Genomic DNA, 14225 nt, shown 5'->3' on the forward strand with positions numbered 1-14225 from the left:
TTTTGCCACATTTGTTCTTTTGTCCAAGTATAAATCAAATCTGTGCAGAAAAAACAAAAAGTTATGACTAAGCAAGTTTCAAAAATTTGACCTTGACCGGCAAAGTAAATTAAAAAGAATAATTCAACATGTTGGTTTTGCCGTTTTTATGCCACCGCAGCATCTGCCATACGGTGGCATATAGCGATTCACCTATGTGTGTGTGTGTGTGTTTGTGTGTGTGTTATATAGATTATATAGTGAACTTAAAAAATCTTCTTGTGAAAAACCACTGGTCCAATTTCAACCAAACTTGACAGGATTGTTCCTTGGGTAAAAGGCTTCCAAAGTTGTTCAAAGAATTTCATTCCATGCAGAAATTGGTTGCCATGGCAACCAAAATGAATTATAAGAATAAATTTAAAAGATCTTCTTGTAAAGACCCAAAAGGCCTAGAGCTTAGATATTTTGCATAAGGCATTGTCTGGTAGACCTCTAACAAGATTGTACAAATTATAGCCCTGGGGTCAAAATTGGCCCCGCCCTGGGGGTCATTGATTTTCACTATGTACATATAGTAAAAACTTAAAATACCTTCTTGTAAAAAGTGGAGACCGCAGGGTATTGGTACGCGTTTAACTTTTGAGGCATGGAGGAGCACGTGACCTGTTTTCGGTACATGGAGGAGCATGTGATCTGTAAACCGTACATGATTGGTTAATTAACCTTTTTGAAAACCTAGCTAAATACCGTTTGCCGGTACGTTACGGATTTACCTCTAGGGAATTAGTCCGAATTAGACCTAATTAAGAACAAAAAACTATAACGTGATATTTCTAATTTTCTATAATTATGTTACCGTTTAAGGTGGAAAAACTTGAATGTGTTTGAAAATGATCAATGTATCTTTAAAATCTATCTCAAATTTTACAAACAATAAATTGTTTATACTGAAAATCTACGAATTAAAATATTCGTAGTGGCATCTGCCATAATAAATAGAGATATTTTCTGCGTAAACGTGTGTGTTTACTTTATTCTTTGTTTGCTCGGAATTATTCGTAAAATGGTTGGCCTATTTATCATTTTCTTAAAAAGAAATAATTGTTTTATGTTCGACCTTCTCCGGTCTTCAACGGTCACCAGTTTCCAAAGACCTTCTTCTATATTGATCGATTATTGTCAACTATATAAATTATGAAATATCTTTATATCGTTAAAAATGTTCCCTGCAGAAAACCATTTTACTTGTTGTCTTCTTGGATCAATACACTTCCAGCACCTATGTCACTAGCATCTACAGCTAACTTAAAGTTTTTATTAAAATCTGGTGCCAAGAGAACTGGTGCACTCTTAAGTATGGCTTTAAGGCTGTCAAATGCCATTTGACACTTGTCATTCCAAATGAATTTGTTTCTTTTCTTTAGCAAATTTGTCAATGGTTCTGCAATAACCGAAAAATTATTACAAAATTTACGATAATACCCTGCCATACCAAGAAATCGCATCAGTTGTCTTTTACAAGTAGGCACAGGAAATTCAGAGATAGCTTTGACCTTAGCTTCTATTGGTTTAACTTTACCCTGTCCCACTACATGTCCTAAAAATGTTAAAATTGCATGACAAAATTCACTTGATTTTGTGGAACAGAGTTTACAAAAGATATAGGTTTACTAATTTTGCTATCTCTGTCAAAATATTCTTTTAACATATTTATGTGACACATTTGTTTTTGCTTTCGCCTCCCAGGAGTATTAATAATATAATTAAGGTCACTGACTTTCTTTTCAATAGTATAAGGACCAAAGTATCTTGCCTGTAATGGTTTTCCAGGTATAGGTAAAAGAGCAAGTACTCTATCACCAGGGTTAAAACTTCTTTCCTGAGCATTCTCATCATACCTTGATTTCATTTTACTTTGTGTTGATTTTAAATTAAGCCTAGCTAACTCACATGCATTAGTCAACCTATTTCGAAAATCTGATACATACTGAAGCAAATTTAAAGATATGTCATCTTCAGACAGGAATTTCTCTTTTAGAAGTTTTAAGGGTCCTCGGACAGTGTGACCAAATACTAATTCAAAAGGGCTGAAACCAAGAGATTCCTGAACAGATTCTCTTACAGCAAATAACAATAAATGGATGCCTTCATCCCAGTCTTTTTCAGTGTCAAAACAATATGACCTTATCATATTTTTCAGAGTCTGGTGAAATCTTTCTAATGCACCTTGACTTTCAGGGTGATAGGCTGAAGACCTATATTGAGTAATTCCTAACTCATGCATGACCTGCTGGAAAATACCAGACATGAAGTTTGACCCTTGATCAGACTGAACTGCTTTAGGTAAACCAACAAATGTAAAATATTTCACAAGAGCCTTGACAATAGTTTTGGCTTTTATATTTCTTAAAGGAATAGCTTCAGGGAAGCGCATAGAAGCACACATAATAGTTAATAAGTACTGAGAACCTGATTTAGTTTTTGGTAATGGACCTACACAGTCAATAATAACTCTACTAAAAGGTTCATCAAATGCAGGAATAGGCTGTAAATGAGCTTTAGGTATTGTGTTTGCCAACCATCTGACAAGTATGACAAGATTTACAGTACCTAGAAACATCTGCTTTAAGGCCAGGCCAATAAAAATGACTGAGAATTTTATGGTAGGTTTTATTAACACTTAAATGACCTGCCATTGGTGTTTCATGAGCCAAGCTTAATACTTCCTGGCGATATGATTTAGGGACCACAATTTGGTGATTAACAGTCCATTCCTCTTCAGCAGGGACATCGGGCGGTCGCCATTTTCTCATTAAAATCCCATTCTTTTCATAATAACAAACAGGGACTTGTAAAGCTTCATCTTCACTAAAGGCCTTTTGAAAAAGGACAGAAATCTCAGGATCATTTTGTTGTTCCTGGATAAGCTGTGACCTTGACAGCGTGTCATGACCTTGATCTTTAGATCTTGGTGTAGAAAAGTCAGATATTGAAGCATCTGTCTGAGTTTCAGGCAGAGTAGGAGTGAGAGAAAAATTTATTTCATTATCAAAAGACTGACCTATAAAAGTATCAGCTAAGTCAATATCTGAACAAAAATTGTCTTCTTGAATGGCTTTCTTAGCCATAGCTCGAGTAACTGCACATGAAGGGTAAAGGTCAGGAATTTCCTGCTCAATGGGGTCAGGTATCTGATCCACACAAGGAGTGTCAGTTACAAGTGGATTAACCACTACCTTATCTCCAGCTATGTCATTACCTAGCAATAAATGAACACCTTTAAAGGGTAAGAAAGATCTTATACCTACAGCCACTGGCCCAGTTACCAAATCTGAGGACAAATAAATATTATGGAGAGGGACATTAGAAAATCCACACTCTACACCCTGAATAAGGACACTAGATCCAGAAGAAGTCTTCTCAGAAAAAGGCAGTGTATCTGCTAAAATGAGAGATTGAGAAGCTCCTGTGTCTCTTAAAATTTTAATAGGAGTAGGTGGGCAAGTATCACCGATTAGTGACACGGAACCTTCCGAAAGGAATGGTTCATAAATCTCCATTATAGAATCAGACTTGGGTTCTTTGACTTTCAAAATTGCATTGTTATCAATACAAGACTGAGGTTCAGACCTTGAAGTGGTTAGACCTGTGGGTTTGGCCTCATCACGTTGCTGTTGCCTCCTTTTTAAGGTAAAGCAATCAGAAATAAGATGTCCAGTTTTCTTGCAATAATTGCATGTAGGACGAGATAATGGATTATGACCTTTATGTTCATCAGATGACTTTGGTTTGGGAGTATTTGACTGACTAGATAAGCCAGATAAATTACCAGAACTGAACTTTGAATTAAAATGTGAGGGTGTGGACTTCCCTTTATTTAAAATGAGACTTTGTGGGTTAAAGAATAATCATCAGCTAGACGGGCAGCTTCTTCTAAAGTTTCTACCTGTTTTTCATCTAAGAAAGATTTAACATCAGAGTGAATACAACGTTTAAACTCTTCAACTAACAAGAGCTGTCTGAGCTTCTCATGATTTTTATTTATTTTCTTAGATAGACACCGCCGATCAAATAGTTGTTCTTTTTCTCTTGCAAATTCGACATGGGTTTGACCAATTTCTTTCTTAGAATTTCTGAACTTTTGCCTGTAGGCCTCTGGTACTAACTCATAACCTTTCAGAATTAATTCTTTTACATTATCATAATTAGAGCTTTGTTCAACAGTAAGCTGTGTATAGATTTCACGAGCTTTACCAGTTAAGCCGCTCTGTAAAAGTAATGTCCAGTGCTCTCTTGGCCATTTTAAATTTTCAGCAACCTTTTCAAAATGAAGAAAATACTTATCAACTTCTTTTTCTTGGAAAGGTGGAACAAGTCTAATATTTTTAGTGACATCAAATTTTGAATTTATTCTATGTTCAAACTGATTTGCTCTCTCTTTGATTTCTAATTCTCTCATTCTTAACTGAAATTCCCTTTCCCTTTCTTTTTCCAACTGCCTTTCTTCCCTTTCTTTTTCTTCCCTTTCTTTTTCCATCTGTCTTTCTTCCCTTTCTTTTTCTAACTGTCTTTCTTCCCTTTCTTTTTCTAACTGCATTTTCTCTAGTTCAAATTTAAATTGAAGTTCAAGCTCTTTTATCTTTATTTCAGAAATTTCAGAGTGTTTTTCAACAATGTGAGAAAGTGCATCTTCTCCAAAAATATCTTCATCCACAAAATAATGAATCAGAAGATTTTTAATTTCTTGTTTACGCATTGAAGATTTAATTTCTGATAAATTATACTTTTTTGCAAGATCAAGCAAATCAGTTTTCTTAGCCAAATCTAATACCTCCTGGGAAGGTTCAGCTACAAACTTTTCTAAATCAAAAGACATGACTGCTTGCTGCTGGTTTTAAACTTAAATATGGTGTGTTTAAAAAAAAATTCAGAATTGAAAGGCACACTTAATAGAACAACTATGATATCAACTCAAATGAGTAAATATTGTAATAATAAAATGTAAAATAAACGGTAATAATTTCCAATAATGTAGCCAAAAAGAAATATTCAATCCCGGACGAGCCCCCAATTTCTGTTACGAGCCAGGCGTAACGAGAAAGAAAAGCCAGCAACAAACTTGTAACAATAACAAATTTATTACAGAAAATTATTAAAGAAAAATAAAATAACAAATTATGTTTACAAATACCTGAAGTCCAAATAAAAATGTAAATTTCAAATGTCTAGTCTGATCCTGGAATGATCCCTTTTTGAATAGCACAGTTAAATCCAAGTAAAATCCAAGAACACTTTAGAATAAATTCCCACAATAAAATCCACAAGAATAATTTTAACTATTTTAAAATAATCCAAGCTCCAATAAATCACTTAATAATACTCCAAATATATTGATGACTTAAAAGGTAACTGATGACTTCAAAGATCACTGATGACTTAAAAGGTAATACGAAAGAAAAATGTCTTCTATATATATTAAGCTAAGAAGTTTCTAGAATAGTCTTCCATTTTCTACAGTAATCATAATCTAGCAACTTCAACAATAAAGATCATTCCGGAAATTTCTATCTAATTATAAAGCATGAGTATTCTACAACAGTTAAGAAAGTTCTAGTACATACATGTAGTTTATGTTCTAAAAATAGAACAATGATAATATTGGAAATACCAACTGGTCAGATATAAATTATATACATGTTATATGTTGCATACATAACACTAGTAACTAGGTAATTGTGTAACCGTAAATGTTGTGTGCAGCAATTATATGACAAAGTTATCACAAATCTTATCAAATAATATATGCATATATTTTATGAATCATGCAGGCCTTCTTCACGACAGCCAAATTGTTATATTACATTAGACCTTGAAATGTGTATACCAAAAGCATTTTAGTTTAATAAAAATATCAACTAAGGCAACTTGAGTTCTTGAGTTATTGGTCGGAAATTGGTTTTATATACAAGGTCAGTGTGACTTTGACCTTTGACCTTTAAATCAATATGAGTTTTCTACTGGCCAAGACCAATGCACCTGTGAAATTTGAAGGTAAAAGGCCCATGAGTTATTGAGATAATTATCAGAAAGAATATTTACCTTTAAGGTCAATGTGATCTTGACCTCTGTTACTTTGGCACCAAAAATCCATTAATGTCATCTTCTGACCAAATGCAATGTATTTGTGAAGTTTTAAGATAAAGGGTTTATGGATTGTCAAGTAATTGATAGGAAACCGTTTTGACATACAAGGTCAATGTAACATTGACCTTTGACCTATTGACCCAAAAACAATAGGGGTAATCTACTTTCCAAGAGCAATGCACCTATGTAGTTTGAGGGCTAACAGCGTATGGGTTGTCAAGTTATTTATCGGAAACCTTTTTAACCTACAAGGTCAATATGACCTTGATCTGTAAAGCCTCGACCTCAAAATCGAAAGGGGTCATTTATTTGCCAAGACCAATGCACCTTCAAAGTTTGAAGGCAAACAGCCCATGGGTTGTTAAGTTATTGATCGGAAACCGGTTTTATGTACAAGGTCAAGATGACCTTGATCCTTGATCCCAAAATCAATAGTGGTCATCTACTGGTCATGAACAATCATCATACTAAGTTTGAAGTTTTTAGGCCTAAGTGTTCTTTAGTTATTGATCGGAAACCATTTAGTCTACGAACGACCGACAGACAAACAGGCAAAAGCAAAGCAATATACCCCCACTTCTTTGAAGGGGGCATAACAAGATCAGAAAGCCTGATAGTACCAAGGAGTTTTCCCCCAATAAATTAACAGTTATACCGTCGAAAGTAAGCGCAACAGGTTGACTTCTCTTTTATACACAGTGGTGCACCCTGAAGCTATTACGGTAAAACATTGTTTGTACTGTAGGGTTAGCTTGGAAAATCCCATATTTGTCTAGTTCCGGATAAGAAATATTGACGTGTATTGTTTAAGATAATGTTCAGAGTATTTTTAGTGGTATCAATACTAAAATAAAATTGGTATCATGAATAATCATTGATGCCACTAGTAGACAATTTACTCTGAACGGATTTAATCATACTATTTGAGTCAATGGCAATATTATAGACATTGGTGCCAAATGGTAGCAATGGCATCTAGCCATAAATTTGTTCTTTGGTACAGTCTAATTAATGTTATAATAAATAAAATTGATCCTAATTTTTTTGTGCAAATCTGCCATTATTAATCTATCAATAACAAATTGTGTCCGTAAACATTGGTACCATTGGGAAAACTTGACAGTCGGTACAAGACACGTCTGTAGGAAAATGGACATAAAAAGTGATCAATATTGCCCATTTTTAGTTGTTTACTTTAACAGTTAATCGTTTTATAACTTAAAAAACAACACACAAGATTCATATTTAGTTACTATATGTGTATATGATAAAAACACCACGATAAAGATATATTTGAATATATAAAAATTATAAATGTATTCTATATATAATTATTACATACGAAATGCATACTTGTTAGTATATTTGATAGCTTCTTATATCTCACATAAACATAACATACAGACATGTCTTGTTTCAATTGTTTTCATTTAAAAGCAAATAATTTCTTTTTGAATCTCAACACAATTGCAAATATTATAGTAAACAAGCACAATCTCACAAGATTGATCTTTTCATTTTCAAATCAGACTGTAACTTAGGTCATCAGATGTGGTTACCAAAGATTATAATCTATCAATATTCTTATCAACCAGTTTACCTGCATTAAATACTTAAGATTTGTATAAAATATAATCATTCATATTTGAACAGATGATCGTTTTAAAGTGACACTGTCCGCATAGGTATGTTTAATAATTGTTTGTTGTTCTTGTTGTTTAACATACTGTTACAGTCAAATGTCACGACAACAATTAGTCCTTGTTACATCTGACCATGACCTTCCCACAATCACGTGTCTGTGCCTTTTTAAAAGCTTCAGCAACATTTTCCAAATCAAACCTATGTGTAACAAGGGGCTTAACGTCAATCCGGCCTGAAATTAATATCACAACAACGTATGATATTTTGTAATATATATATTTTTTATTAGTTTATTCATATATCTTAGTTTGGAAATAACAGCATAAAACGTTTTCAAAGGGGCGATACTGTTTAAGTTGGGACAGGAGACACTATTCTACATATCTTAAATTTTGAACAATTAAATGAGCAATTACAAAAAATCTAATGTGCACATTATTATTTGAAGAAAGATCAAATCGATCCTATTCAAGATTACAAGTAGAGTGTATTTACCGGAAGCAACAAGGTCCAGAGCCAATGGGGTACAATACGGGTTTGACCTAATCCCTAAGATATCGACTTCCCTAAAGGAAGCGTTAATCATCGGTATTGTGACATTTCCTTCCCCTAGTGCGATCTGCGAAACACGGCCACCATTTCTTGTAGACTTGAAAAACAAAAAACATAGATGATACGAATAACACATTGATTCAACCGCTGCATGGTCATCATGCAACAAATGACATGCATGTAAAATCGAAATATTGTCACATATTCTCATATACATCAACGTTGTCTTAAAATCTTTTTTTAACCAAATAATTATTAGTTTTTTATCAAACAACCATTCTTTTGAGCTGGAAAATGCAAATACTAGTAGTAGTCATGCCTACTCGTCATTTAGTCAATTTTAAGATTCATCAACATTTTTTGTATACTTTATTATGAAAGTCCTTCGTTTTCAATCCTTTATCTTTAGATCATCTTTAGTTTTGTTAATAAGTTAATTGCATAAACTCCCATATCTAAATTAAATAATCAGTCAAAATTAAATAATCAGTCATAATACAATGAACGAGATGCACATAATCGTCGGTATACTTAAAATCGTGCAGTTAGTCTAGTTGACATTAAATTATTTACCCTAATGGCTGCTTGAATGGCAGTCGGTGCTCCACTGCACTCTATTGTCATGTGAGGCTTCTCTCCAAAACACTCCTCTACCATTTTTTCAATTTCCAGTGCTTCTTTTGATGTCACGTCTAGAGCATAATCAGCTCCTAACTGCTTCGCCAGTTTAATACGAGTTTCATTTACATCTGTAATAAAGTGATAAATGACATACATGTACATATATAACCGAATCAGAGAAATAATACAAATATTAGTCAAATAAAATAGAGAAATAGTGCACACATACAGAGTTCAACAATATTCATTGATAAAGGATTATGCATAATCAGCTCCTAACTGCTTCGCCAGTTTAATACGAGTTTCATTTACATCTGTAATAAAGTGATAAATGACATACATGTACATATATAACCGAATCAGAGAAATAATACAAATATTAGTCAAATAAAATAGAGAAATAGTGCACACATACAGAGTTCAACAATATTCATTGATAAAGGATTATTACTCTTTGAATCACATACACCTGCATTTGTCATGTAGAAATAATACATACTTAAATATATAGAAAGTATTAGTTTATTTACTAGAGTCTCAATAACATATATGTATAATTCAATCAATGTACAGAACAAGATAAAACAATGGCATACATGCATGTACATTGTATATGAAACCAATAAAATACTATACATTATCAAACACTATCAATTATTTCCAAGACTCCTCAAGATACCCCATGATAAGGGTTTGAGAGTTTACATATACGTACAAAATCTCAAATTTATACACCTCTGAGTTCATTCTTAATCATAACTTTGACAAGTCAAAGATCTTGACGAGTACTACCAATTTGTGTACAACTTGTGCAACATTCTATTAACCAGCCTATCAAACAATAAGTTTGTTTCCTAACTGAAAATATTAGCTCTATTATATTTTATGAACACACAATCGACTAAATGTTTTCATTTTTGTTTTATGACAAGAAGACACACAACAAACCTGTTACACAAATTTTTAAAGCACCAAGTGCTCTGGCGCCCTTCATGGCCAGTAATCCAATAGGACCTGAAAATGAAATGAAATTCAATGGCTAATCAAATTAATCTGTAGATTAATACATACACTTGTAATTAATTAATAAATTCATTCATTCATTCATTCATTTATTCATTGTCTGATACAAATATTACCTCTAGAGAAGGGTGATAATATTTGTCTTATGATAAGAGCATTCAATTCAAATATAACTTGCAAGTTACACATGTCAAGTTTGGCGCCTGTTATGTTACTGTGCCCAGGCGCGGATAAAGAAACTTTTACCAAGGTGTCGCAGAGTTTCATTAAAAGAATGCATATTTCACAGTGGGGTTGACATTTATTTGTTTTCTAGAGGGATTATGAGTCAAATTCTTGAGTGATTTGTACTAGTATTTGCGTGATTGTCAATGAAAAAAAACGTAAGTTGATAATTTAAAGAATAGATCACGGGAGGAAATCATGACCCCCTGACACCACCTCTGGATTCACGCAAACTGCAATGCCTTTGCCACAAGTCTAGGGGCTATAGTCAAGTATGCTGACTTCTGACCATTCCCCTCTATATCATTGTCTTAATACTGATAATGGAATTCAAAACAGGGAAGATCTATTCGCAAACCTATCGATAATTAGTGATTCGATATATTGTTATTAGTTTTTATGTGACACAAATCCGTACCTGCTCCAGTTATGAGAACGTTGTTTCCGGCAGATACACCAGCACGGCGGCATCCATGCAGGGCGACAGCAAGAGGCTCGAGCATAGCACCTTCTTCTGTACTAATATGATCTGGTAACCTTAAAAAATACATTTATTGTATAACTTGAATTAACATGATTTAACTTTTACTAAATTTGACAAAAGACAAGCATCAAATGCTAAAATTACAACGTATTTTTTAATTTAATCAAAGTCATTTTTAGAAACAAAAGATGAGTTCGCTATTTAATGTTCTAATATGAATAAAATAATATTTAATGTTCTAATTTGAATAAAATTTATCAAATATAAGATTGACAATATATTTAGTATTTAAATACATGCATTAAATTATAATGTTTTTTTTCCTGTAACCACTATATTTTTTATACATGTGTAGTTAATGTCTTCATTCTCTTAAACATATTGAAATACAGCTAACCGAAAACAATGTTTAGCATTCTCGACGAAATATCTTGCCATGTAGCCCCAATGTCCAGGGAAACCGCATATCGCTACTTTCTCACATAAATTGAACCGTCCCGTTTTACAGTCATAGCACCTTTCACAGCTTGCCAATGGATCCATGGCAACCTTGTCGCCTATATGAATTTTATTTTTGCACGTGTTTAGCATAATTTTGTTTGAATGTATCAAAAACGAAGAGAAATGCTCAAGGCATAAATACGAGACATCACACTGGCGCAAAGCATAGTACATAAGTTTTGCTATATCAGAATTCAAATTATTCTGACTTATATTTTCTTTGTTTGCTAACAATATGTTCATTTATAGTTGTTCAAAAAAGCAGTTTATAAAACAGAAGTATGAACTGCAGATATATTTACAGATGTTTTAAAATTACTCAAATTCATGCACTTGCCAAAATAAGGTGAAGCTATACAATGAGCTTAAATGACCATCAATTGAAGAAAAGTAAATCGAGGCAGAAAATTTGTTAAATGTTAAAAAGTAAATACAAGATATTGATTAACATACACATAATGATTACAATATATTTATATTTTGGTGAAACCCTATTCTTTAAAGATAATATACCAGAACACACAAGCAATGCAGCAGAGGAAATGGACAATGCAATAAAAACAGAAAATAGACACGCAATGTGGATAACCTGTGGATAAGTCGAAGATGAGTGATGCTACAAAACAAACGGATAATGGAAAATCGAACATACATAAATGGACAGTAAGAATGATTATACAACAAACAAGTTAGCAATACAGCAGGATAAAGTGGACAATACAAAGCAACATATATGTGCAACACAATACGAATAATGAACACGAATGAACACGACACCAGAGTAAATTGTCAATGAAAAAGGATATTGTGGATAATTCGAAACAGACCAGTCAGGCAACAGAACAAACGGTCAAAGTAACAGACATAAATGAGCTAATTAAGGGTGTGAACAAATGGATAGTGGAGACAAATGAAAAATTTGGCAGATTCAAAGAATATTGTAAACATACTGAATGTTATGCGCATTTATGCAAATAATGAAAGAAATGACATTGAAAATAAAATGAATGGTCGCAAATAAAACGAACTTAATGATAGATACTGTTATAACATGACAGTAATGTAAAAAATAAAAACGTGGATACATATACAAATAAACATTTCCAATTATCATAGATTAAAAACGTAAAAAGGTAATACACTACATAAAAGATAAGGAATACATTACCAATCTTTAGGGAAGTGACTCCTTCACCTAGCCTTGACACAATGCCCGCGCCCTCATGCCCTATACCATAGGGATCTTTACCTTCAAGACAGTCCGGGATTCCGTTATGATTCCAGAAACTTAAATCCGAACCACATATTCCAACATTTTCTACACGGATTTGTATTTCTGAAAAATTGTTTTAAACTACATGTATATTCAATGCTTTTTATAGCCACAGAAGCTTTCGCTCTAAAGTTCGATTTAAAAACTCAATACCTATATATAAAAATGCATAGGTATGGATTTTTAAATCGGACTTTAGAGCGATTGTTGATAGAATTTCAAGCTCTAAAGTCCGATAGAATTTCAAGCTCTAAAGTCCGATTAGAAAATCCATACCTATATATAAAAATATAAAGATATGGATTTATCTAATCGGACTTTAGAGCGATTATTGATAGAATATCAAGCTCATTTGATATATTATCATATCTATATTATCTAAAATATTATCATGAAATAAAAGTTATCGCTTGGTAGCAAAACTCCACTAGTCCTATGAACAAATTGACGTTCGCTAAAATGTTTTGTTGGACAGATGGACAGAATTTGCATTTAAGTAGTTTCTAATTTTATTATGTTATTATCGTTATATATTTTTGTCATTTAATTCTCTCAACTGCATGTATTTGCCATATTTGCATAGAGAAGTCGGTTTATGTTGACATCTGTTGCATGGTGTATATGTTGTACAGACGCATTGAAACATTCAATTCATAACTTTAATTGCAGTGCAAAAGAGATAGAGAAACGAGTTGTATTTTAATGACAATATCTCCTTGATTAAATGATTTATAAAAAAAAGTATATAGAAATACAAACGTCCTGGGCCGGCTCTGGTATCTGTTCTTCACTCTGAATGGAAAAAAATGGCAGTCTGTTCAGTAATTCGAATAAGCAACGCAGCTGGCATGTTAATTTATTTGATCGATACGAATATTTATGCATTACCTATTAATATCATATTTACACCTTATTGATTAAAATAACATTAGACGATGTTATGCTTTAAGTATGTCTCAATATTTCGTCTGATTTTATAATCTTATTTTTCAAAGATGTCTGTGCGGAGGGCGACCATCGTCTATATAATAAAAAGCCCTAAAGCGCACAATTTGTTGGAATAGCTTTAAGTTAAAGCGACAAAGTTTGACCTTGTCTTGTATTTGTGAAAATTTGTAGTTCATCCTTGTATACAAAAAGAAGTTTACTAGATGTTTATAACTCAAACATTTTTACTAAAAATGCATGAAACATATTGAAACTACAACTTACTAAACGGATATCCTCTTTTCCATAAAACACTGCTCTTAAATTTCCTCCAGACATAGTTCAAGGCCAAACTAATAGGATATCATAAAAGAAACCCTGAGTTATAATGCAAAGTAATCCTAGGTAATCGTAATGCAAATATACTGCAGTTTAAATTTATCATACTGGAGCATGCACTACGTAAAACTGGGACATAATATTACGTCAAATGATAAACAAGAAAAATATTGCATACATTCGTATGTAATATAGGTACGATTGCATACTACTTTTTGTGAAGACTTTATGTTTGCTGAATTAAAGGTGTAATGTAAAATGAACAAACATGTCATGAGATATTTTATATCTTTAAACATTTTCATGGAATGTAATTAATGTATCACCATATTAAAGTTGCATGCCTTCAGATGAGAAAAATGATTTCAAGGAAATCAAAATATGAAAAGAAAATTCACGGTCAATTGACTGCTTTGAAGCATAATCACAAAATAAAATTACAGGAAATTAAAAACCTTTTAAATACACTTAAGGTAGAATTTCATTGTAAATCATAGTCAAAGATTTGAG

At 32.7% G+C, this 14225-nt stretch overlaps 1 protein-coding gene across 1 annotated transcript; it reads right to left on the reverse strand.

The window, feature by feature from the left end:
- Window positions 1-4617: 4617 nt before the first annotated feature.
- Window positions 4618-13212, reverse strand: LOC132743349 (sorbitol dehydrogenase-like). The gene is made up of 8 exons (XM_060731868.1): window positions 13209-13212; window positions 12345-12512; window positions 11073-11232; window positions 10610-10728; window positions 9892-9957; window positions 8896-9071; window positions 8266-8419; window positions 4618-8002 (listed from the first exon to the last, which is right to left on the reverse strand). The coding sequence occupies exons 3-8, from the start codon at window positions 11216-11218 to the stop codon at window positions 7881-7883; spliced, it is 783 nt and encodes a 260-aa protein (XP_060587851.1). The 5' UTR covers window positions 11219-11232; window positions 12345-12512; window positions 13209-13212; the 3' UTR covers window positions 4618-7880.
- Between the last annotated feature and the right edge of the window lie 1013 nt (window positions 13213-14225).

This window comes from Ruditapes philippinarum, unplaced genomic scaffold, assembly GCF_026571515.1.
Source record: "Ruditapes philippinarum isolate M1 unplaced genomic scaffold, ASM2657151v2 ctg7814_1_1_1_1, whole genome shotgun sequence".
Taxonomy (NCBI): Eukaryota; Metazoa; Mollusca; class Bivalvia; order Venerida; family Veneridae; genus Ruditapes; species Ruditapes philippinarum.